Source organism: Panthera tigris, chromosome D1 (assembly GCF_018350195.1).
Source record: "Panthera tigris isolate Pti1 chromosome D1, P.tigris_Pti1_mat1.1, whole genome shotgun sequence".
In the NCBI taxonomy this organism is placed as follows: domain Eukaryota; kingdom Metazoa; phylum Chordata; class Mammalia; order Carnivora; family Felidae; genus Panthera; species Panthera tigris.
Genome location: NC_056669.1, coordinates 8,900,544 through 8,923,235, shown reverse-complemented (window position 1 = coordinate 8,923,235; position 22,692 = coordinate 8,900,544). Strand labels below are relative to the sequence as shown.

General features: G+C 37.7%; 1 protein-coding gene across 6 annotated transcripts in view; it reads left to right on the top strand.

Annotated features, from left to right (window-relative positions):
- Positions 1-22,692, top strand: part of ARHGAP20 (Rho GTPase activating protein 20) — a 127,482-nt gene that overhangs the window by 78,745 nt on the left and 26,045 nt on the right. For 5 of the 6 annotated variants that reach the window (XM_042957409.1, XM_042957413.1, XM_042957414.1 and 2 more), the window contains exons 4-10: positions 6,512-6,661; positions 10,294-10,395; positions 12,703-12,744; positions 13,635-13,719; positions 16,627-16,704; positions 19,215-19,281; positions 21,771-21,959. In XM_042957409.1, the coding sequence (XP_042813343.1) occupies positions 6,512-6,661; positions 10,294-10,395; positions 12,703-12,744; positions 13,635-13,719; positions 16,627-16,704; positions 19,215-19,281; positions 21,771-21,959 (713 nt within the window). The remainder of the gene's footprint in view (positions 1-6,511; positions 6,662-10,293; positions 10,396-12,702; positions 12,745-13,634; positions 13,720-16,626; positions 16,705-19,214; positions 19,282-21,770; positions 21,960-22,692) is intronic. The other variant, XM_042957411.1, reaches the window with a different exon arrangement.

The following is a 22,692-nucleotide window of genomic DNA, read 5'->3' as shown; positions in this document are numbered from 1 at the left end:
AAAGATCAGAGTGTTTCAGTAAATCCAGTAACATTAACGAGATTTTAGTCACCAGAGAACAGTAAATAGTTTTTTCTACTATTGTCACTCATACACCTAAGTTACACCATGTCGTAAAGAAGACATGGACAAGGCTCAATACTAAGTTTGCAAAGCAGTGTATTTAGTCTGAGTGGTGCTAACAACAATAGAGACCTCACATTTATTTGGATCTTATTGTATAATAGGGATTTTTCTAGAGACTTTAACCTGTATAACTGTTCTGTCAGGCAGATGCTATTTTTTTCTTTTTGAAGAAGAAATTGATACTCAGAGAAGTTAAGTGACTTCAGCAACATCACAGTTAGTAATTAGTTGAGCCCACATTTGAACCTAGGTCTGTGCTTTTTTTTTTTTTTTTTTTTTTAAGTAGGCTCCACATCCGGCATGGAACCTAATGCACGGCTCACACCCACAAACCTGAGATCGAGACCCGAGTTTCGAGTCAGACACTTAACCGACTGAGCCACCCAGATGCCCCCAGAGTCTGCTTTTAACCAGTGTGTGTTCTGCTGTCTCGCTAGAATGCTTAGTGAACCATTGATATTTTCTTTTGAAAGTTCGAGGCAAGGATAAAGATAAGAAAACTGTTTCGGAATGTGCTTCAGAATGTATTTTTTCATTATTATGGGAAGAACACTTAACAGGAAATCCTCTTAACAAATGTTTAAGTGTCCAAGACAGTATTGTTAACTAATAGGCACAGTGTTGTATAGCAGATCTCTAGAATGTATTCATCTTGCATAATTGAAACTTTATACTTGTTAATTAGCAAAACTCTTCATTTTCTCTCTCCCCTCAGCCCTTGGCAACCAACATTCCACTCTGATTCTATGGGTTTGACTATTTTAGATACCTCTTGTAAGTGGCATCACACAGTATTTGTACTTCTGTGACTGGTTTATTTCATTAGCACAATGTCCGCTAGGTTAATGCGCATTGTTGCATATTGCAGGATTTCCTTCGTTTTAAAGTCTGCTGAATAATATTCCATTGTACGTATATACCACATTTTCTTTATCCATTCATTTACCAGTGGACATTTAGGCTCTTTCCACACCTTGGCTATTGTAAATAGTGCGGCACTGAACATGAGTGTTAATATTTCTTCAACATCCTGATTTCACTTCTTTGATAAATACCTAGAAGTGGGATTTCTGGATCTGCTTTTATTTTTTTTGAGGAACCTCCATACTGTTTTCCATAGTGGCCGCACTATTTCACATTCCCACCAACAATGCACAAGGGTTGGAGTGTCTCCATGTCCTTACCGACACTTGTCTTTTTGTCATTTGCGTTTGTTTTGTTTTTTTGGTTTCTTTTTTTTAAATAAAAGCCCTCCTGACCAGCAATAGCTCAGGTCTTAACAAAATTAGTAAGGTTGAAATCTTACCACATATTTTTTATGATGACAGAGGAATGAAACTCAAAATCAGCAAAGATTAAAACATATTTTGAATACAAGTGATGCCTACAGATGTCGTTTTGGAAGTGGATTTGTTGTTATAGATAGCAATATAACAATATAGAGAAAGGAAAGTCTGTCCATGGAAGCCTCTGTATTAGGTCCATTCGAAGCTATGTGCTGTCAAATGAGGAACAAATCATTTTTTTAATGTACATTAGTTGCCGTTTCATTACATAAAATGTATTGGATGGGTTCTGTATGCTCGATACTCTAACAGGGTCACAAAGATCTTATTACATTTTCCTAACAATCCTGCAAGATAAGAGTTGTTTTAGGTCATGAATACTGAGACTCGGGGGTTTGTCCCAAAGTCATGTAACAGGAGTTGTGGTGGACTGGGATTTTAATCTAGGCCTTATTTCCAGTGGGTGGCCCTTTGTACTGTTCCCCATTTTACTCATTATGTGCATGGTTTTGTGCTCAGCCTGCAGAGAGATAAGCAGACAACAAAAACCTACTACAGTAATCCATCTCCTATACTTTAGGATCTTAGAGACTATTTACTTATAGCATGTATTCAGTTCTTGTGAAGGAAAGTATTTTCCTTCACCTTTTTTGGATGTTTTTCCCTCAACAATTATGATAATATTTAGAGTAGAAGACTTGTTTTCTTACCTGTCACTTACTGTTCTGGTTATTGCTAATGTAGACATTATGTGGTTTTATGTAACCTATATAGTGTTTTGCTGAAAAAATTTTTTATATAGTTTCTTTACCACTAGAAAATTGCTGTTTTAAATATACTGCCAAATCTGTGCCCATCATCTACTTGTATAGCTGACTTTTTATTTTGATTGTCCCTTTCTCGCATAAGATATACACCATGTTTTTTCACCTACTGCTTTTGGGATACCTGTCTGTGTCTACCTAAATGTTTTTATTAAGTGACAAAATCTAGTAACAGTTGATTTAATTCTGTTTTTATTTAAGAGAGTCAATTCATGAAAGATTATTTTAAGTACTTTCTACATTTATTGAGGATATTAAAAAGTGTGAGTGATCAAAGTTAATTTGGGGCGAGGGGCATGAGCCCAAGACCCTTGCCATAGAGAGGACATAAGGATTTGAGAAGATAATCATGGTTTGTGAATACTGCCACCTTGCAGAAATTCTGACCACAATTTATCATTATATGGTCATTCTCGTAGATAACATTTGATATAGTCACAGATCCTTCTTAATAAGAACTTAATACTTTTTCCTGAAATAAACGGCAACCAAGAAGAACCAGCCCCTGTAATACCAGATCTCTGCCACTTTTTACCCTGTGACAGAAGATGGGGTTATACCCTCAATCAATTCATTTGTTGAAATGATAGGAGTTACTTAGTGCTTAGTAAACAAATTCACTACCTCAAGTTCAATACTACTTCAGCTCATCTTCAGGCTCCATTTGGGAACTGCTTTCAGCCCTTAGGTTGATGCTGTAGAAATAAGTTCAGGTGGGGTAACTAGTTGACCAGCTGTTCCGTATTTATTTATATTTATTTAGTGAAACTAAGTGATTTTAGTGAATGCAATAATACAAATGGTTTTTAATTTTTGTACTTTTATTGGCTAAGGTATTTTATTCACTTTATGCTGAATGTTGACAATGTTTACCTAAAATTACCTTGAGTTTGTCGTCGTTCTTTTCCATACTCAATTAGAACAAGTATTAAAACTGAATGGGACCTTAGGGACTACTTTCATATTCCTTCAAAAGCTAAATAAAAAGCTATTTTTCTGATAGAATTATGGCTTTCCATCTTTTAAGGCAGTGTTTAAAAACTTTAAAGTATTTAGAAGGAAGTTAATATTGCATTAATAACTATAGAGCAGCCATTTGGAATTTACTAAAAGGAAGTGACTAGGTACTTTGTACCTTCCTAAGCCATAGCTTTTCTCATATTAATTTCCTATATAAATAGGGAAATAATGATGTGTTCTATTTAGGTCACAAAGATGATGAGAAAAAAAAGTTCTGATCATGTATTCATTATCAGTAGAATTATCATCAGATTCTTGTGGAATATACCATGTTCTCTACCCCAAAACGTATTTAGTAAAACATCTCCATCTTAGACTGGAGGGCCATCTCCCTAGAATCCTGTGTATTTCAGCAGTTTCCTGGCATTCCTTCTAGTACAAAGACTGGAGCATAGAAAAACAAGGACATACATCTCTCATCTTAATAAATTTGTAGTAAGGGACTACACTGTGGAAATAAAGAATTGCTTTTTGGGTTGTTACTTTGTAAATTTTATTAGAATAGTCTAATACTATTGGAAATTGAGAGTGAAAATTTTGAAGAAACACACTATGACCCCAGAACTATCCATCTTAATATAAAAATTTTATTTAACACAGGTTTTAAATATTTTGAAACTACTCCATTTATCTTTGCAGACATGAGTGGGTATGAGATTCCTCTCCACCTCTGTAGTGACAGTCCCATCAGAAAACCATGGAGGTACAGAGAGATAAAAAACAGGCTGAAGATAGAAAAGCTGAAGGGAACTTCATGGTAAAATACTTGCATCCAGATGCTTTATAAGACTGACAACATCCAGGGCTTTTTATAAATACATAGTTAAGAGCATTAAATTAGCTAGGAAGTCAACACTGCTCAAGTTCAGATTCTAGCTATGCTAATTAAGCTGTGTGACTTTTGGCAAGTTACTTAGCTAAATCTCTCCATAACTCCTTTTCCTTATCTGTAAACTGAGGATAAAACTAATAATATGTGTAAAGTGTTTACCACAATGACTGGATGGCAAATGGGAAATTCTCAGTAAATAATAGCTAGTAGAATGGAAGTGATTGTTTACACTTTTAGGCAACTTATTTTTTGTGTCAGAAGGTAGGTAATCTTGGCACTTTATTGATTTAGGGAAAAAAATCATCGCAATGACTTTTCTTCAGGGCCGTAAATGTGAACAGCTCCCACCTGGTATCTGAAGTATCTGATATAGAGAGAGACCTGCATTAGAAAACACAAACTGTGTGACAAGAGATACGGAAACATACCTTTCTTTGAAAAACATGTGTACTTTCAGTTTTAGATTACCTAAATAGTCGCTCTCAAAAAATAATATTTTTAAAAAAGGAAATAAAATTTTATCTTCGGTGTCTATTTGATTTTTAAAAATCCAAAGTTTTGGGGACTGCCTGGGTGGCTCGGTTGCTTAAGCGTCCGACTTCGGCTCAGGTCATGATCTCACGGTTTGTGAGTTCAAGCCCTGCGTCGGGCTCTGTGCTGACAGCTCAGAGCCTGGAGCCTGCTTTGGATTCTGTGTCTTCCTCTCTGTCTCTGCCCCGCCCCCGCTCGCACTCTGTCTCTCAAAAATAAATAATTGTTAAAAAAAAATTTTTTAATCCAAAGATTTGTAGCAACGAGATGAAAAAAATATTGAAATGAAATATAGAAAAACGCTATTATGGCACAAGGTGCTTTTCTGTTACACTTACAGTGAGTGTGCCCCACAGGAAGTATAAATGAAGCTTTGAATCTAGGTTATCCTTCATGCGTAGTTCCTGCAAGATCCTTTTTCATTTCATAAATCCAACTGAAGAGTTTTGGCTTTAAATATTCCATGGAGGAGTTTTAGGAATACTGCCATATGAAGTGTCTTTGATTTCATGTCAGTTTTTTTCTGTTTCCACAAATGGCTCTGAGTGATAGGAAGTGTCCAAGTTTCCCTAAGCATTCTCTTTATCTTTCCCAGTGCCTTCTAACTAAGTCTCAGGTCCATTATGAGCATGAAATCTGTGAATTTAGGTCAAGAGATAACGGTGGTTTCAATATTAGGTTCTAAGGAAGATTAGGTAGAAATTGTCAAGAAGCGATTTCAATGCTAACTTAAAGTAGATTACCTTCTGGGTCCTTGGAGATAAATATTAATTGCGTTAACTCCACTTAAGTGTAGTACTTCCTGCCTTTTTTTTTTTCCAGGTTAGTTAAGGGTCTGTTTTTAGCTAGAGTTTTTCAATTTTAGCCAGAATACAAGGGGAAATGATATGAACAAACTTTTAAGAAAGGAAATTTAGGGGCACCTGAGTGGTTCAGTTGGTTGAGTATCCAACTCTTGACTTCAGCTCTGTCCTTGATCCCAGGGTCATGGAATTGAGCCCCATGTTGGGCTCTGCACTGTGCATGGGGCTTGCTTGCGATTCTCTCTCTGTCTCCCCTGCTGCCTCTCTCCCCTGCTCATTCTCTTGCTCTCTAAAAGAAAAAAATTTTTTTTAATTTTTTAATGTTTATTCTTTTGAGAGACAGAGAGCTTGAGTGAGAGAGGGTTAGATAGAGAGAGGGAGACAGAATCTAAAGCAGGTTCTAGGCTCTGAGCGGTCAGCACAGAGCCCAACACTGGACTTGAACTCCAGAACCACAATACCATGCCTGAGCTGAAGTCAGACACCTAACTGACTGAGCCACCCAGGCATCCCAGAAAAAACATTTTTTTTAAAGAAATTTAACTAACCTTTGCTTGTAAAGACTAGAAAAACTTGTAAGCATTCAGTTGGAAATATGCTGCAAAGTCCTCTAATTCCAGATTATAATTTTTATGTGCATCTCTCTCTCTTAAGGTGAAAATTTTATAAATATTTTAATAAGTAATGTGTATTTTAACCTTTTGTTCATCCACTCAAATCTTTTTGGAAGTAAGGAAGTTATAAATAATCAGTGCATTAATTTTTTAGTACAGCAGTAAATTTAAAATTAGATTTTTGATCCAAATGTAATGCTCAACTTAGAAAAAAAATATAGATAGTTTATGGCCGTTTGCTGCCCATAAATGCAGGCATAAGGACTAATACAACACATGTTTCCAGAGCCTTTGGGGTCCCAGGTAACCAGCCATCTTACAGTCTCCTGCTGTAGGCACTGAAGTCACAAACAGTGAATAAGACACTCTTTGCCTATGATTAGTGGAAACTGTCCTCTTGTCACAAGTACAAGAGCTCTCATAAAATTTAGGAAACAAAACAACAAGAAGTCCTGTGTGGTTTTTATCTTTCTAGATATAACAACAACTTTAAGATAAAAAATAAAATTAAATTAAGTGACATGTGGACAGCAAGCTGTGTGGACGAAGTGGGAGAAGGCAACACCAATGCCCTGAAATCGTTTGTCTTGGGCTGGCCCACAGTGAACTTCGTGGCCACTTTCAGGTAAGAACCATAGCGTCTCCTGTATTTACATGTTAAATGCAGTCAACTAGGTAATTTCTAGGATGAAAAAGAAAAAGTTAATCCAATTTTGTTCTATTGATTTTTCAAAGGGAAATATTTTATTCTGATTTATTCTGAAGTCATCTTTTGACATGCCCCCAATAAAGACACTCGTATGCCTTGTGTTTCTCCCCAAGAGCTTCTTATTAAAATATGTGGAGAGTAATGGTAAATAGTGAGAACACTGGAGTCCTCTATCTTGGTTTGACCAGTGATTTTTAGAGGGGCTCTGCTAAAAGACCTCGGGGCTGGGGGAGAGGAATAGAGGCTCACGCAGAGACCACACTCTCCAACCTCCCCTTTGCTCATGTTCAGGTATTGTTTTACATAGTGAGCTTTTGACTTGATCTTTTCAACCCACTGAAATAGACTTTTACTGAAAAATTGTATAGAATCGTCCAGTTAAGCTTGAATAACTTTTATACTCCCAGATTTTCTAACGAAATAGTTTTTAATGATAGAAATAAAATTAATGTTGTGAAATAATGGGGGTACCTGAACTGTACAATCAGGTTCTGATTTGGCATAGAGATGTGACAATCAAAAATGAATTCATGACCCAAGAAGTAAAAGTTAGTTTCCTAAGACTCACCCTGTGACTGGGATGGGGATGGAGAATGTATAAATAGAGAATCTTTGTACTCTTAACCCTAACGTGCCACATTGGCACTTCTCAGGTCCAGGTGAGCATACAAAACCTCACACCAGTGATTTCGAACAGCTGCACCCTCACGTCCGGTATTTGTTTTACACTTAAAGAATTGGGCTCATCACATGCACACGTTTTTCTCTTGGTCTCTTCTTTCCCCTCTACCACCAGACATGTCAGATATCATCCTAAAGCCAGATAACTCAAAATTTCCAAGCTGTTAATCTTCTAATAAAAAACAGGCATGTCATTAAGTTCTATTATGCATTATTGGCCTACCACAAGATTTTAAGAACTTACTTGGAAGAAACATGTTTGTATATCATTGTCTGCATATCTTCTTTTCCATGACAGATTTCTCTAGATAGTATCATTTTCCGTTGCCTAATCTCCTTGGAGTTACAGGTGAAAGGAAGGGATTTCTAGAGAGGGACAAGACTACATGAGGTGTTTAATTAAGAGGTTTTTATGAAACTTGTTATAAGAAGAAGTACAGATGTATAAACAAGTTTTACGTATGTTGTATTCTTCAAAAAGTATAGTACCTTACCCAGAAAGATTAAGGTTAACGTGACTAATGATGTCATGTGCCCCCCGATAGAATGTGATGAGAAGAGCAGGTCACCGTTGTATTATCCTCGTCAAAACCCATAGTCCCAGTCCAAGCATGAGATGAACATCAAACAAGCCCAGATTGAAGGATATTCTGTAGGTTAAGCTGACCAGCACTCCTCCAGATTATCACAGCAAAAAACAAAAACAAACCAAAAAAAACAAAGCAGGAAAAGACCTAGAAACTGTCATAGACCAGTCACTAAGGAGATGTGATAACTAAATGCAATGTGTTATCCTGGTTTGGGTCCCAGAACAGAAAAAGGACATTAATGGAAAAACTGGTAAAATCTGAATAGTCAAGAACTTAGTTAATAGTAACGTACCAGTAATGGTTTCTTAGTTTGACAAGTGTGCCATGATAATATAAGAGGATAACTTTAGGAAACTGAAACTGGTGAGAGGTATACAAGGACCCTCTGTACTATCATAGCAACTTTTCTGAAAGTCTAAACTTATTTCAAGTTTAAAATAGTATTTAAAATTTAAAAAAGTTGTGTTGACGAGTTCTGTCCCTGATACAGCAGACAGAGTGAGGTCTTAATAGACTGACCACCATACAGATAACAACTCTAAACTCTGAATAAAATACAGACAACAACCACCTAAAGGGTCTGGAAAGTGAACAAAAGTTGGCAGATTTTGGAGAGGAATTGAAACTTGGAAGGAGGCACCAGCATTGGGTGAGTTTCCTATGTTTAAGGCATTGGCCTAAGGGCAGGCTACAGTCCTGTCATGGTGCAGGGCAACTAAACTGACAGAAACCCCCAGTCTTTCTGGCTGAACAACCAGAATAAGAGCCTGAGTCAGCCACAGCCACAAGATCGTGAGGGAAGGAGTCTCAAAAAGGATGGTATCAGAGAAGGGAAGGCTCAGATTTTGCGGACAGACTCTACCCAAGTCTCTGACTGATTGCTGAACCAACATGCATGGAAGAGACTCAAAACAGCTTGAATCTGAGGATCAAAGAATGGAACCAAGGTTCTGTTCACCACAAGTAAGATAGAATTTGCAGCTTCAGTGTAATCATGTTAGTTACCTGTTAATAACAAAAACACCAATACTCTTTTGCAAATATAACAGCACTCAGAGTCTCTAAAACAAAATATTCATAATGTCTAGAATACAGTATAAAATTTCTTGACATACAAAGAATCAGAAAAGGGAAAAGATAACCAATAGAGGCCAATCCTGAGATGATCCATATGTTGGAATTACCCAAAAAGAACTTTAAAGCAACCTTTATATTGTGCTCTCTAGGTAAAAGGAAAAAAGCCAAGTGAAATGAATGAAAAGATTTCTCAACAGCGAAAGAGAAAATATAAAAAAGAGCCAAATTAAAATTTTAGAACTGAAAACCGCAATATCTTAAATTAATAGTTACAGAATAGAAATGAAAGGGGAAAGAGTCAGTGAATTTGAGGATACATTGATACAAATTGTCCAATGTGCAGAACAGAGAAAACAAAGACATTTTTTAATGAAAAATGCACCAGAAACTTGTTAGAAAATACCAGAAGATATAATACACATGTAATTGGAACTCCAGAAAAGGAGAGAAGGGAAATGGGACCGAACAAATAGTTGAAGAAATAATGGTTTGGAAACATTCCAAATTTTGTGAAAGATACAAACGTACAGAATCATTGAACCCCAAACAGGAATATGAAGGGAATTTCACTTAGTTATGTTATATAGACAAACTGCTATAAACCAAAGATGAGAGGAAATCTTAATAGCAGCCAGAGAAAAACAGCACATTACATTTAGGGGAGCAGTGATTTGCACCACTGTGGTTTTTTCATCAGAAACTTGGGTAATTTCAGAAGACAGTGGAATGGAAATGGAAAACTCTCAAACTAGAATACTATGTCCAGCAAAAATATCCTTCAGAAATGAAGGTAAAATAGAGATTTTTTTAACTCTAAAAATTTATTCCAGCAGAACTTTGTTCCAAAAAAAAAAAAAAAAAAAAAAAAAAACAATGCTGACAGAAGTTTTTCAGCCCGAAGTGAAATGATACTGGAGGGAAGCTTGGATCTTTAGGAAGGGTTGAAGAATGCCAGAAATGGTATATATCAAATAAATATTAAGAAAAATCTAGGTCATGATCAGTTTAAAATACCATCAGGCTAGCAGCTCAAGAAGCAGTCTCTCCTAGCCAGTCACTATAACGTCTGTAAAGAAACCAAAAGGTAAAGACTGTTGGTTTTGAAATCTAGGACTGACAACTGCCAGAATCAGTGAGGAATTCCCAGTTGTGTCAAGTTAGGGGAAGAGCCAACACTGAACTTTTCATGCTTTACCTTAGGAGACAGAGTACATCATCACATCTCAAAAAAGACCAGAAGGAATTTCATATCTCTTGTACCCTGATCCTCAAACCTAGGATCTATATCCACCAGAAAAACAGGTACCGTGCCTTGATATTACAGATAACTACACAGTAATGAGAACATTATTCAAAAGACACAGGAAGTACTTAAATCTGACATGGATCTATCTGTCAGAAGAATCAGAGGAAGAATATTTTAACTTAAGCACCTAGTGTGGATCTCAGTCTACAAACTCAGGTAGTCAAGAAAAGCCTGTTTATTTATAGATCAAATTAAAACTCACCTTGAGCCTCCATTTGCCAGACTGTTAGGAAATCAAATTTTCTTCTTTACTGGAACCCTGTTTTCTTAGAGTAGAACCAGAATGCAGGAGGTTTCTGTGATGTCTTCCAAACAGATGAAAGGTTTTGACCTTTGGTCTGTTGTGGTCACTGCTGACATTATCTTTTTCTGTGCCCAGAGTCGCCCTTTACATTCAGAGATGCTCTGACTCCTTGCCGCGTGTGGGATGCAGCTGTTTTCACGGATATAAAAACTTAGGAACAGGCCTCCCCAGTTACTGCCAGCAGTCATTTCCTGTGGGGTCTTTCTCTTTCCTGAGGCACCTCAACCAAATAACATCCGGGTCCCTGTGCACTCTCAAGGATAACAGAGTCTGTCCCCTCCCAAACTTGAGAGAATCTGTCCAGGCTGCCCTGCCATTTCTCCTTCTCTAAGATATAATTCTTTTCTCCTCTTCTTGCTCTTATCACATGAGCTTAGGTGTTTGTGAAACTCTGAGATAACTTTGTTCTTATTTCTGTAGAAGTGCCAGAGATTAAAAATCACTGAAGAAAGAGAAGGTCTGGATTCTTACACAGGCTAGGTGAAGGGGAAAACACAGGAATACTATATAAATCAATCTCAGTGAGTTAACTTGCACACTTCATAAACTGTTCATTTTTGAAGTAATTCATGCTGTATATTCAAACAATGGAACGCAATACAGCAGTGAGAATGAATGTTCTAAGAACAGTAATATACCTAAGTCTCATAAACATAATGTGGAAGGAAAGAAGCCAGACACAAAATAGTACATATTGTTTGGTTACATTTATAATAGAGAAAACAAAACTATCCAGTTCTGTTAGAAGTTAGCCGCACACAGAGTCTTCCCGAGGTTTCGTAATCTGAATTTCAATCACACAGGTGTGTTCACTTTGTAAAAAATTTTCAAGCTGTACACTTAAGCATTATATAGTTTTTTCTGTGCCTTTCACATCAATAAAAAATTAAAAGTTAACAAAAAATACTAAGTGTTTTAAAGGGGCAATTTTCTTTAACTGCTTTGAAAAAAGTTCACAGGTCTAAGGAAAACTCACCTGTTTTTCAACACAGTTTTTTGTAAATAAGTCTAAGATTTGACACAAATGAACGTAGAAAATGTTCTGTTTAAGAAAGGTGAATACATCAAAAGGTTGTAAAGAATTGTGGAAGATGGAAATTGTATGGTCAGTGGTAAAAGAGATGTCATACACTTTCTGATAACTGATCTTAGGAGGTTGCGGGTGGAGAAAATTGCTAAGCAACAGAGTTAGAAACAAATTACAAATATTTGTTAAGTGTATTTTTCTGGAACAGAAGAGCTAGGGTTTCCAAGTTTGTTAAGAAGATTAGAAATATGACTTTACAAGATAGTGAGTAACAAGACCATATAGAAATAAACATTGAATTATTTCTTAGCTTAAGAATTAAGCTAAGCAGTAACCTCAGAAAAATTATTAATAATGATTTAGTTGTAAACTAATTGATCTTAGAAGATTATAGTAATTAAGGAGACGTTTTATGAGAACCAGTTTGCTAAATTATGCTGTTTACATGTATAAATACTTCTTTTCCTGACAGGAAACTGGTTTCTGGCCCAAGATCTGTCCATCAATATGCCAAATTTCTCTTTAATTGAGCATACTTTATATTTGTGTACCAATTAAAGCTGCAAAAACACTCTGAGACAACTAGCCCCATTTTATAGATGTGGAAACAAGCTTAGAGATGAGAAGTGATTTGCTCGTGATCAGATAGCTTGTGTATGTTTTTGACCAGCCAGGTGTTTGGATTCCAGATCAAATTAGAGTTATACTTGCAAAAAAGCCATAAAGTGGAAAGTGGCCCTGTCTTGGATCTACTCAAGAGGTTTTAGCAAAAGTGAACTCGATCGTATAGTTTTTCCTGGTGGGGATTTTCCAGCTGAGGACTCCCCAGAACGCAGCTCTGTCAGAGTTGTGGGAGTATGTGGCTGCCCCAGCGACAGGCCACTGATAGTTTGTCTGGAACGACAGTCTCAGATATGTTAGCATAAATGTGTTGTGTGTTTAATTTTTCTCTCCTATTTTCTTTGATTGCAGTTCTCCAGAACAAAAGGACAAATGGCTCTCTCTCCTTCAGAGGTATTGTTTCCATGTGCATATTTTTAATCTTTAACTTGTAGTTAAAAGAATTAAATTCTTCTCCACAGAGATATACCCCAAGCTATTCCCCTTTTTCTTAGTAGAAATTATTCATTTGTCCTCAAAATAAACTATTGTGTGAACTGTACACCAGCTACTACTTACTGTAAATAATGTTCTCTTCATTACATGTATTCCTTATTTCCTAGGAGGGAGAACTGAGGTCTGGTTAGATCATTCTAGACAGAAATTAGTCCATAATCTCTCGCATCTCCCGAGCCTACCATTTGGAGCTAACAGTTTCCTCAAAGCGTGTATTAAGTTTCCAAATATGGAGGGTTTTCTGAGCACCTCAGAACTCAATTAGGATCTCCACCTTTGAGCATACAGACGAAAAGTGGTCAACTTGAGGTTCATCTCTTATTTCTATAACCCTTCCCTCCCTTCTCCCCTCTCTGCCTTCCTAAGGGAAGATAGACACTCAACAAGAGAGCTAAATGAGAATTAAAAGGCCACTTAGTTTGGTGCAGTAAGGTATTATATATGTTACTGTACTTGTCAGTAAGATTCCAGGCCTCTCCAGGGAAGGTAGGAAAACTTGGAAGATAAAACACCACCCAGAGGTGCCTAAACCTGACTGTGCTCCTCAAACCTCAAGTGAAATAGATCCCCCATTCGTTTTGTGCCTGTACCTAATGTCCTGAGAATTTTTTTAAATGATCTTTCAACCCATAATGCAATCAGATTCTGCCGAATCTTTCCATCTGTCTTTTAAAAAATAGCATATAAGTATACTGAAAATATTAGCAAAATAGATTGATTTTAAGATAAGCCATTAGCGAAATCCATCTGACTCAGTGTTGTTTTGGGTTGTCGTTGCTTTTGATTAGGTACATCAATCTAGAGAAAGAGAAGGACTACCCGAAGACCATTCCCCTCAAAATCTTCGCCAAGGACGTTGGGAATTGTGCCTACGTAAGTGTTTCTAAGCCAGAAAATTAAATTCCAGCTCCCTGCATAAAGCAGAGCACTGTGGATAAAAACAGAGACAGGCAAACAAATAGACAGGCTATGTTTGTGCTATGGAAGGTAGACATTTAGAAGTACCGTTGTGGGGAAAATGCATTTTTCTGGGTATATGTATGTCTTTGTATATGTGAAAAGTAAACCCTAGAGAAAGAGAAGCCAGAGAAATTCCTATTCACAACAGTGTTTAACATTTACACTTGGAAAGAATATTGGTTGTCAGATGTCTCTTTCCTCCCTCTGGCATTAATGTTTCTCTGGATCCTTTCAGTAGCAGCTGCAGCAGCTTGTAGTAAAGCCATTTCCACAAGGATGTATTTCCTATTAGTATTAAGCAATTTTTTCTAACCTGTCACTTCTTAAGTAGAAGGTGGTTTGAGTTTTTCATTCTCTGAGTTTTTAGGGATTGAATCCATTGGCTTAATAAATGTATGAGCTGGGAGAGATGACATTTTTAAGGGATCAGCATGTTCCTACCCCACAGTTTTTATCATATTGGTCAAATAAAAATTAAGTCTACTTATCCCTCGTTATTATGTAGAATTTGATGACTAAAATAGAGAATAAATGCCAAGATGTTATCAACAACGAATAAAATGGACACTTGTGGATATTTTTATGACATTGTGCGTTGCCATACTTCACAACAACTCTACATCACACTGGAAAAGGATGTAGTACAAAATAGTTATGCTTTGGCCAAAGGCCAAAGTTATGCAAATGTTCTGACTTGAGTGCCAGATGTCACTGCTTGAGGGAAATACTCAAATTTTTACGGTGTGAAACACAGAGATCTACTATAGCAAAGTAGCAAAAAACAAACAAAAACCCACCTTCTGCCGGTCTTGATTTAATTGTTGTGGCAATTGGTTACATTTAGGATTTTCATGGAAAATCCCCTGCAATTTTTTTTTTAACATTTTCAGTATATGGAAAGCATGTATTTGACAAAGGACCAGAGTCCCACTCTTTTTTGGAAGAAAAGACAGGAGATGTCAGGTTGGATGCTCTGTGTTTATCAACGGTACCCTGGTTAACTCAATGATATGACACACTATCCTTTGCTCTCTGAAGTTACTTCATGGCAAGAGTCTCCTCTCAGGGAGGCCCGGCTTCCAGAAAGAGTGATTGCCACCAAAATAGGCATGCGTGTATGGAAAACATTCTTTATCCTCGGCCTTTAGTTATATACAACCGGTCGGTGAATTCTGCTAACGTGGGGGGGGGGGGGGGGCGGAATCCTCATTTTCATTTTTGTCTGGTTTTTTTATTTGTTTATTAGCCAGAGAGGACTATCTGCCGAAATTCATTTGTTTTGTCTGCCACAAAGGCATGCCAGGGAAAACACACATCTTACAATTAACTGTTTTTTTTTTTTTATAATTACTGTTTTGAACATATGTCTAATATTAAGAAAAATCATTATCTTAGAAACCAGGTACATTGGGAGATAGTATTACAGGATAGATTGTTCACTTTACAAAAGACTTCATGAGAGAATTTCTTTAAAATTTAATTTAAGGATGGGTTTTTGGACTGAAAATTTTTAAAGGCAGATGCCGTTCATGAAATTATATCTCAGGTTAAAGCCCAGTTTGTAAAACATCTGTGCCACTCCGGTAGAAGACAGACACTGGGATTGGTGCTCAAAGCCCTGCCTGTTGGGTTCTCAGACACTTTTGCATAATCCTTGGAGTTACAAGGAGCACAATTTGAAATCAATTAGCAAACAACTTTAAGAGGCAGTTTGTCATGTTGAGTAATTGGCTCATAGAGAAAGAAAAATACTGTAATGGAAGGATAAGTGGTGAGTTGTCAGTGGATTTCACTTTAGCATTATTTTTATATCATTTTTATTTTTATGGGATTTTGTTTCCATTTATACTACTTATTTGTACCGTTTAAGCCCTATGGGGGACACAGCCCTCATTGCTGATTCATCTGATAATTATAACACATAAATCCTATGTGCATAGTAAATATTTCTTTTTTGCTAGCATAGCGTTGTCCTATATTTAAGTGTCTTGGAATTCTATGAACTCTATATAGATATCTCAAAATCTTGTTAATCCCTTTTCTGTTTGCTGCAAACTTTCTTTCTATTTTTAAGTAGTAACTTCTAAATGTAATTTAGCACAGAGCTATTCCGGATATCCTCTTCAGTAGCAGAGTTGATAACAGAATTGAGCTTTGTGAAATTTTCAGTTCTAGACCCACTGGTTTTAAGGCCTCTGCAGATTTCAACATTGGAAATCCCAGTAGCCACAGTGTTTGACATATAGAAGGTGCTTCAAAGAAGAGTGGTTTTAAAAATTCTAAACTTGAAATGTCTTTGTGTAGCCAGTTTTTATTCTGATTTTACCTCCACTTTTTGCCATGTGGAGAAAATGACAGCGGGACCCACACCGTGTCAAACCCGCACTGCGGAGCCCGCGCTCAGGACGCAGCGCGAAGTGGCGCAGCGCTCTCCCTTCTTCGTGACGGGTTGTGTGAGGGACGCGATGCGTCAACCAACCTGTCTAGGTCCTTTTTTGTGGCTGGGAGGGTAGTCCATCAACTCTCTCTCATATGTAGTTAATCCTTTTCTTTCTTGTTTAAGGCCTTCTGTTTGGTGAGCCCCGTATTCCTTATATTAAGAGAAATAGGTGTTTTATCAAAAGCCATAATATATAATGGAATGAAAGTAAATGAATATCAAGGGTTTGTTTTCTCCTTAAGTCAAGTGCTTTACGCCGTCAACACTTGAAATCGAGAGATGCCTTTGGGTAATCATTTCACAGTACTTATTTGTTCACCTGATTTAATACCCTTTATTTATAACTATATTTCTCATTTCTTTTTTTTTTTTTTCTGCAGTCTAAAACTATAACAGTAAGGAATTCAGATACAGCAAATGAAGTTATCAACATGTCACTACCAATGCTAGGGATAACTGTAAGTTACTCTCCTACATACTCTTAGTGAAAAGCAAACTTTTTATTCTGTAGGTTCATATAAATATTATCCCTTTCATCATAAGACAGCTGATTACTGGTAATACCGAATTCATGTTTTGTCCCCCCCAAAATGGAGGAAATAAGGACAGGAAAGCCTTACTGTTAGATGTTCCTCTTATACTGCCGTTGTAAAACTTACCTGAGCTGGAAAGCATAGTAAGATTAGACTGTACTGGTAGAATGATAATAATATGTGTTTTTATCGTATATGCTGTATGCACATTCAGTTGGGGAGTTTTCTTGGTATAAGATTCTAATGAGTAAGTTCTAACCTCCTTCACATGTACGTGTCTCTCTACAACTGTTCTTCTCTTCTCTCCTTTCCTGGTTCTTCTCCTCTACCTCATTATTCTATTATCCCAAGATTCCACCAGTCTTAGGATGGTGAATTCTGAAGGATTTGCTCTGTAGTAGAATTTATACATGAAGAACACATAGCTAGAATCAATGTTCACTGACTGCAGATCCAGAAGATGAGTTGGCTGGTACCTCTAATGAATTGGTAAATTGAAAAACAGGCTTTGAGAGGGGCGTTAAGGAGGACACTTGTTGGGATGAGCACTGCATGTTGTAGTAAGGGGATGAAGCACTGACTTCTACTCCTGAAATCATTATTGCACTTTATGCTAACTAACTTGGATGTAAATTTAAATAAATAAATAAATAAATAACTTTTAAAAACCACAACAGGCTTTGAATCAGATCCTGGATTTAAAGAGCTTTAGTGTGCATCCCGCATCTCCCCTCCATTTTACTTTTAGCTTCTGCTTTTTTCTGTTTTGCGGGGCAAAGGTGAGTTTTTGAAATTTAATTAATGGAGAAGATTGGCGTGTTTGAGGATGAGGTAGGGAGAACACTGGAAAATCCTCGTCCTCTCCGCCCTGCCAGTGTATAGACCGCATACCGTGGGCCTTGTGTTAACGGGAGTGACTTTCAGAGGGACGGACACTAGAGGAAGCACTTGAACAACACCACTTCTTGAGTAAGATTGTCTACGAACATGAAAGCGGGGTGTTACTGTGCTGCAACATGCCAAACGTCTTAGATGTGTCACAGTCTTCTAAGCTGCATTTCAATTCACTTGGACACAGTGCTATCCTACGCCCCTAGGCACTCAGAGAAATCACAATTTAGGGTAAGAGATCTCATTTATTTTAGTCACATTTAATAATATACTTAAGATATGATTAGATTTATGTGCACTGGGTAAAGCTGGCGCCTCTGCATTGATTTTTAAGCTCATGTGTTTATATCTTGGAATAGTTTAAGGCAAGGGAAAGGAGACTGATTAGTGACAGGATTCATTTTACTTATGCTTTTCCCTTGAGAAAAGTAATCCATGTCCTGAGACCAAAAATATTCCTATTCATTATAATTAGGAATGGAGGCTATTTGGTTATGCTCTTCTAATGGGTTATTGCATATTTTCAGATGCTACAAAAAAAATGAAGGATTTTTATCATATTGCCTGCTGTCCCTATTTGCAATAAAATTTTTTAAGCTGAGAATGGGGAAGGAAGTGACAAATAGGGTAGAGGAGGGGGCCAGAAGTAATTCTCTGCATCCAGGACCCTCTATTATAAGGTCAGAACGTTGATTTTTAATCCAAAGATAAAGGCAAGAATATTGAATATTGCCAGTCTCTTCTAGCTTCATTTAGAACATTGGTCCTTTATCCTGTCCTGGAGGATGCAGCAAAGTCTATTGAATTTGGTATTATTTCTTTCAAGTGAGATTTTTAGTATTGCTGGGCTATAATTCTGCCTGTGAACAATTTCATTGTGTTCTATGACTGGGCCTATTCTCTAGAATTCTTGTCCTTTCTGTATCCAGGACTGGACTTGCCCAAAATAAAACCAGTGTAGACTGTGCCAGCCACCTATCTCCTCAAAGCCTCTTGGTCATTCTCCTTCTGCTCAGAAACTGCTGAGCTAATACAGTCAGCCCTTGAGATTTCACTTTTTCATCACAGACACAGCATTGTTGTGGCTTTCTGGATAACGAGGATGTCTTTGCAGGGGCATGTTGGAGATTAAGTCCAGTATTTTCTGAGAAGTCCAGAGGCATGGCAGAAGTCAGGACTCTAATGAAGAGATCAGCCTTTTAGAAAACTAGGACATTTCTTTCTGCTTTGTAAAGGGGCTTATAATTTTACGTTCTGTGGGCTACCCATAACCATAAGGGCCTTCTTCCATTGCAGTCTGTGGATCCCTGGTCATCACTAGGAAGAGAGGACAGGACTGCTGAGTCCTCTGCCAGGGATGAGACAGGAATATGGATTGTAGGAATTAGCATTGCCATCTTCAAAAACTGTATTCACCCCCATGAACTTGAACAGCATTTATATTGTCCCCATTTTTTCTCCAAACATAAAAATCCACCCCCAAAATATGTCCTTATTCAGTTACCAAACGTGACAGAATTATTGTTAATATTTTTATCTCCAAGGGCTCTGAGAGAGACTACCAGCTTTGGGTCAATTCTGGCAAAGAAGAGGCACCATACCCACTTATTGGTAAGTTTCTTCAAATATCTAAGATAGGATTGTGTTTTAATTGTAATTCTAAGTGTCTATGAGAACTAGTCATGGAGTCCTGAATTTAAGTGCCATCAAATATTATATCTCATATAATATTTATTCATTCATTCAGTAAATACCTATCAACCATTTCCTAAGGGCTAGGCAAATAGTGTCTCTTCACTCAAGCAGTTAATGGTGTAGGTGAGAAGAGAAATGTAAATTTCTCTTTCTGTTTTTTTTTTTTTACTTTATAAACACCTATTTTGCAAACCTTTTTAAAATTTTTTCCATGAGAAAACAACATGTATTGGTATTCCTTTTCCCTATATATATTTTTCATCTTCAGTTCTTGAATTTCCTGTTCCCTTTCCTCCCTACTACATTGCCTCTGTGGAAGACCATCTGTAATCCAGTCATGCCTCTTAGTTGATCAGTGAGTATTCAACCCCTGCCCTAGGCATCCTAAAGAAAAGGAGATTAATCCATTTAGAGTCCTAAAAATATTCACTGACTTGTAAGCAAGCTACTACTTCAGTACTTTGCAATTTCTCTAGAAAGATTTTCCAGCATTTGTTCTGAGGAATTATTGGAAGTGAATAGGTTACATCTCACCTTGTTTAAACCATTTAGCTAAAAAAAAAAATACTTCTTTTTTGTTTGTTTGTTTTGGGTGTTTTGTTTCTGTTTGCGTTTGTTTGCTTTGAGGAGGAGAGCGAGGGAAGGACAGAGAGAGAGGAAGAGAGAGAATCTTACAACCCTGAGGTCATGACTTGAGCCAGAATCAAGAGTCAGATGCTTAACCACTGAGCCACGCAGGCACCCCCGCTAAAAATGCTTCTTGATCAGTAAGGTCACCCAGGGTGGTTTAACAGAAATAGAGCAAATAAGGGACGGGACAGTATCTGTAACAGATCTTGAGATGATAACAGTAATAAGTATAAGGATGATAATGATTTATGCCAATAAAAAAAAAAATGCTTAACTAGCTGCCAGAAAGTGTGCAGAGCATATTATATGCATTATCTCATGTAATCCTTTCATTTACCTGGGTGATAACTGCTTTCTAATTCAGGATGTTTCAAGTGATCTGAATAATCTAAAACCAACATATTCTCAGACTTAAAGTAAAGCAACCTGTCATACACATAGCTGAGGATAAAATTGACTGCATTTGTTTTCTTTTTTAATGGTGTCATTTTTGTAAAAATCAGCAATGAGGTTGTGATTAAAAATCAAATAATTGTTTTAATAAAATCTATTGATTAAAACTATTCGGATGGTAGCTTTCAGGCTTAAAACAGCTTCAAGCTTGATTGCTAACTCACACTAAATAAATAAATAAATAACCAACCAACCAACCAACCATGGGACACGATTTAGCAGCGATTCTCCATTGTATATTTCAGTGTGCCTTGGAAACTTCGGTTGTAGTGTAGCTGCTGGCTACTCGTTTTTTGGCCTTAATCCGTGGAAGCAGCTGTAGAGCTTGATATCATTGGAACATTGGTATTACATGCCTCTGCTGGATGGACAGGGAAGAGGTCACAGGGTGACATCCAGTGATAAATTAGAAATAGAAGAGAACTTATTCTCTGTACTTAAAAAAAAAAATAAAAATAAAAAAAGGCAGATCTACAGCACAGTGGAACTTGAAGGTTTCAGTGAAGGAAATGCAACCACCGAGAAGACTAAAGAGCAATCAGATGTCCAGGATTTAGTTTGTGTTTGCCATTTCCTCTTTGAATCCTGTTTCTGTGTTTCTAATACCCCGCAGTCTTCCTTCTGATTATTGCCTGTGAACACTACCCTCAGAGGGCAGCAGTGGGAGGAAAGCATAAATCACACAAACCAGTCTTAATGCTCTGAAGTAACTCTGATTATATAAGTAATAAGAAGTGATGAAATGTCTTTTTCAGACAGACATCTTGTGTTGAATAATAGTGATGCTTGAAATAGATAGTCCTTTGCTCTTACTATTTGAATAATATTAACCATTAAAGTTTACTTATTTGATCCTTATCGCTGTGTGATTTTTTAATCCATGGATTTAAGGGTGAGAGATGTCAAGGATTTGCTGAGGATTTACAGATACGGTTCGTGTTGAAGGAAAACTAGAATACCTTTAAATATTCTCAGAAGCGAACATAGGAAAAGTCAACATCATGCAACTCACAAGCTAATCTGTGCATTCCAAAGAAGATATTCTTTTAAGATTCTTTTCCCTTTGATTTTTTTTTCTCACCTCCCCCTCCCCGCCCCCCGCCCCCCGCCCCCAACCACCTGCTTAAAACTACTTTGATAGGGCCACCTGCATTATGCTGTGGTCTCCAAGCGTAAGAGCGTGCATAGTGATCATTCAGTCCACAAAAGGATTCTTTATTCCCGAAGTCCCAGGAGCAAACTGCAGTGCGTTGTAGTATGTGGCGCACATGTCCCCGATGCCCGTCAGCCTGAAGTCTACATTGAGATTTTTCTCTGTGTAGGGCATGAATATCCCTATGGAATTAAAATGAGCCATCTTCGGGACACTGTGCTCCTGACACAGGGATCGAAGGACAGCAGCACGCCGTCCGGCCTCCAGGAGTCCTTCCTCATGGAGCAGCTGCCCCGAGAGCTGCAGTGCCAGTTCATCCTGAAGCCCAGCCGCCTAGCCGCAGCCCAGCAGCTGAGCGGTGAGTTGCTTCTCCTCCTTCGCGGAGCCTGTTTTGAGCAAAAGTTTTTATTCTTGAAAAAAGTCAGTACAAAGGCAGAGATCCAAACTTCCAGCCAGATGAGGTATTTTTTTTTCTTTTGAATTTGCTAAGTGTTTTGAAGGGAAAGATGGAGTTTTAGAAGATAATTTTATAAATCAGCAGTAGGCGTGTACTCAGCAGTTAGCAGAACAGGCTGTTCCTTCTGTCTTCACTGTGCTTTTCCCCTTTAACCTTCTACTCGCTGCAGCGTCAGAGGCACCGGGCAGTGGCTCAGGTCCTCACTGCCTTCTTTGTACTGTAACACATCGCCCTGTGTGGTGCCCCTAACTGGTCACATGATAAGAGGGAGTCCGTCAGTGACGGGGCTCAGGAGACTGTGGATCTTGCTGTAGATAAGTATGTGAAGACTAAGGTGATCTGCATGGGAATCTCTCCCTAGTCTGCTAATCTAATCTGCATTCCCTGTCAACGTAGCCATCTCTTTCACTCACCCCATAATACTTTAGAATGATAAAAGTGATCTTGAACACATGAGGCCCGTTACTTACCCGAAACCATGTTTGAGCTTTAAGCCCTCAGTCTGAAAGCTAGGTTGTATGGGAAATAGAAGAAAATGTATGATACAGAAAGTGTGAGTGGGTGAGCAGAAAGTTGGTGCCGAATTTCCCTAGACACCTTTGTCCCTTTGAACCAGCTGGGGGATCAGGTGAAC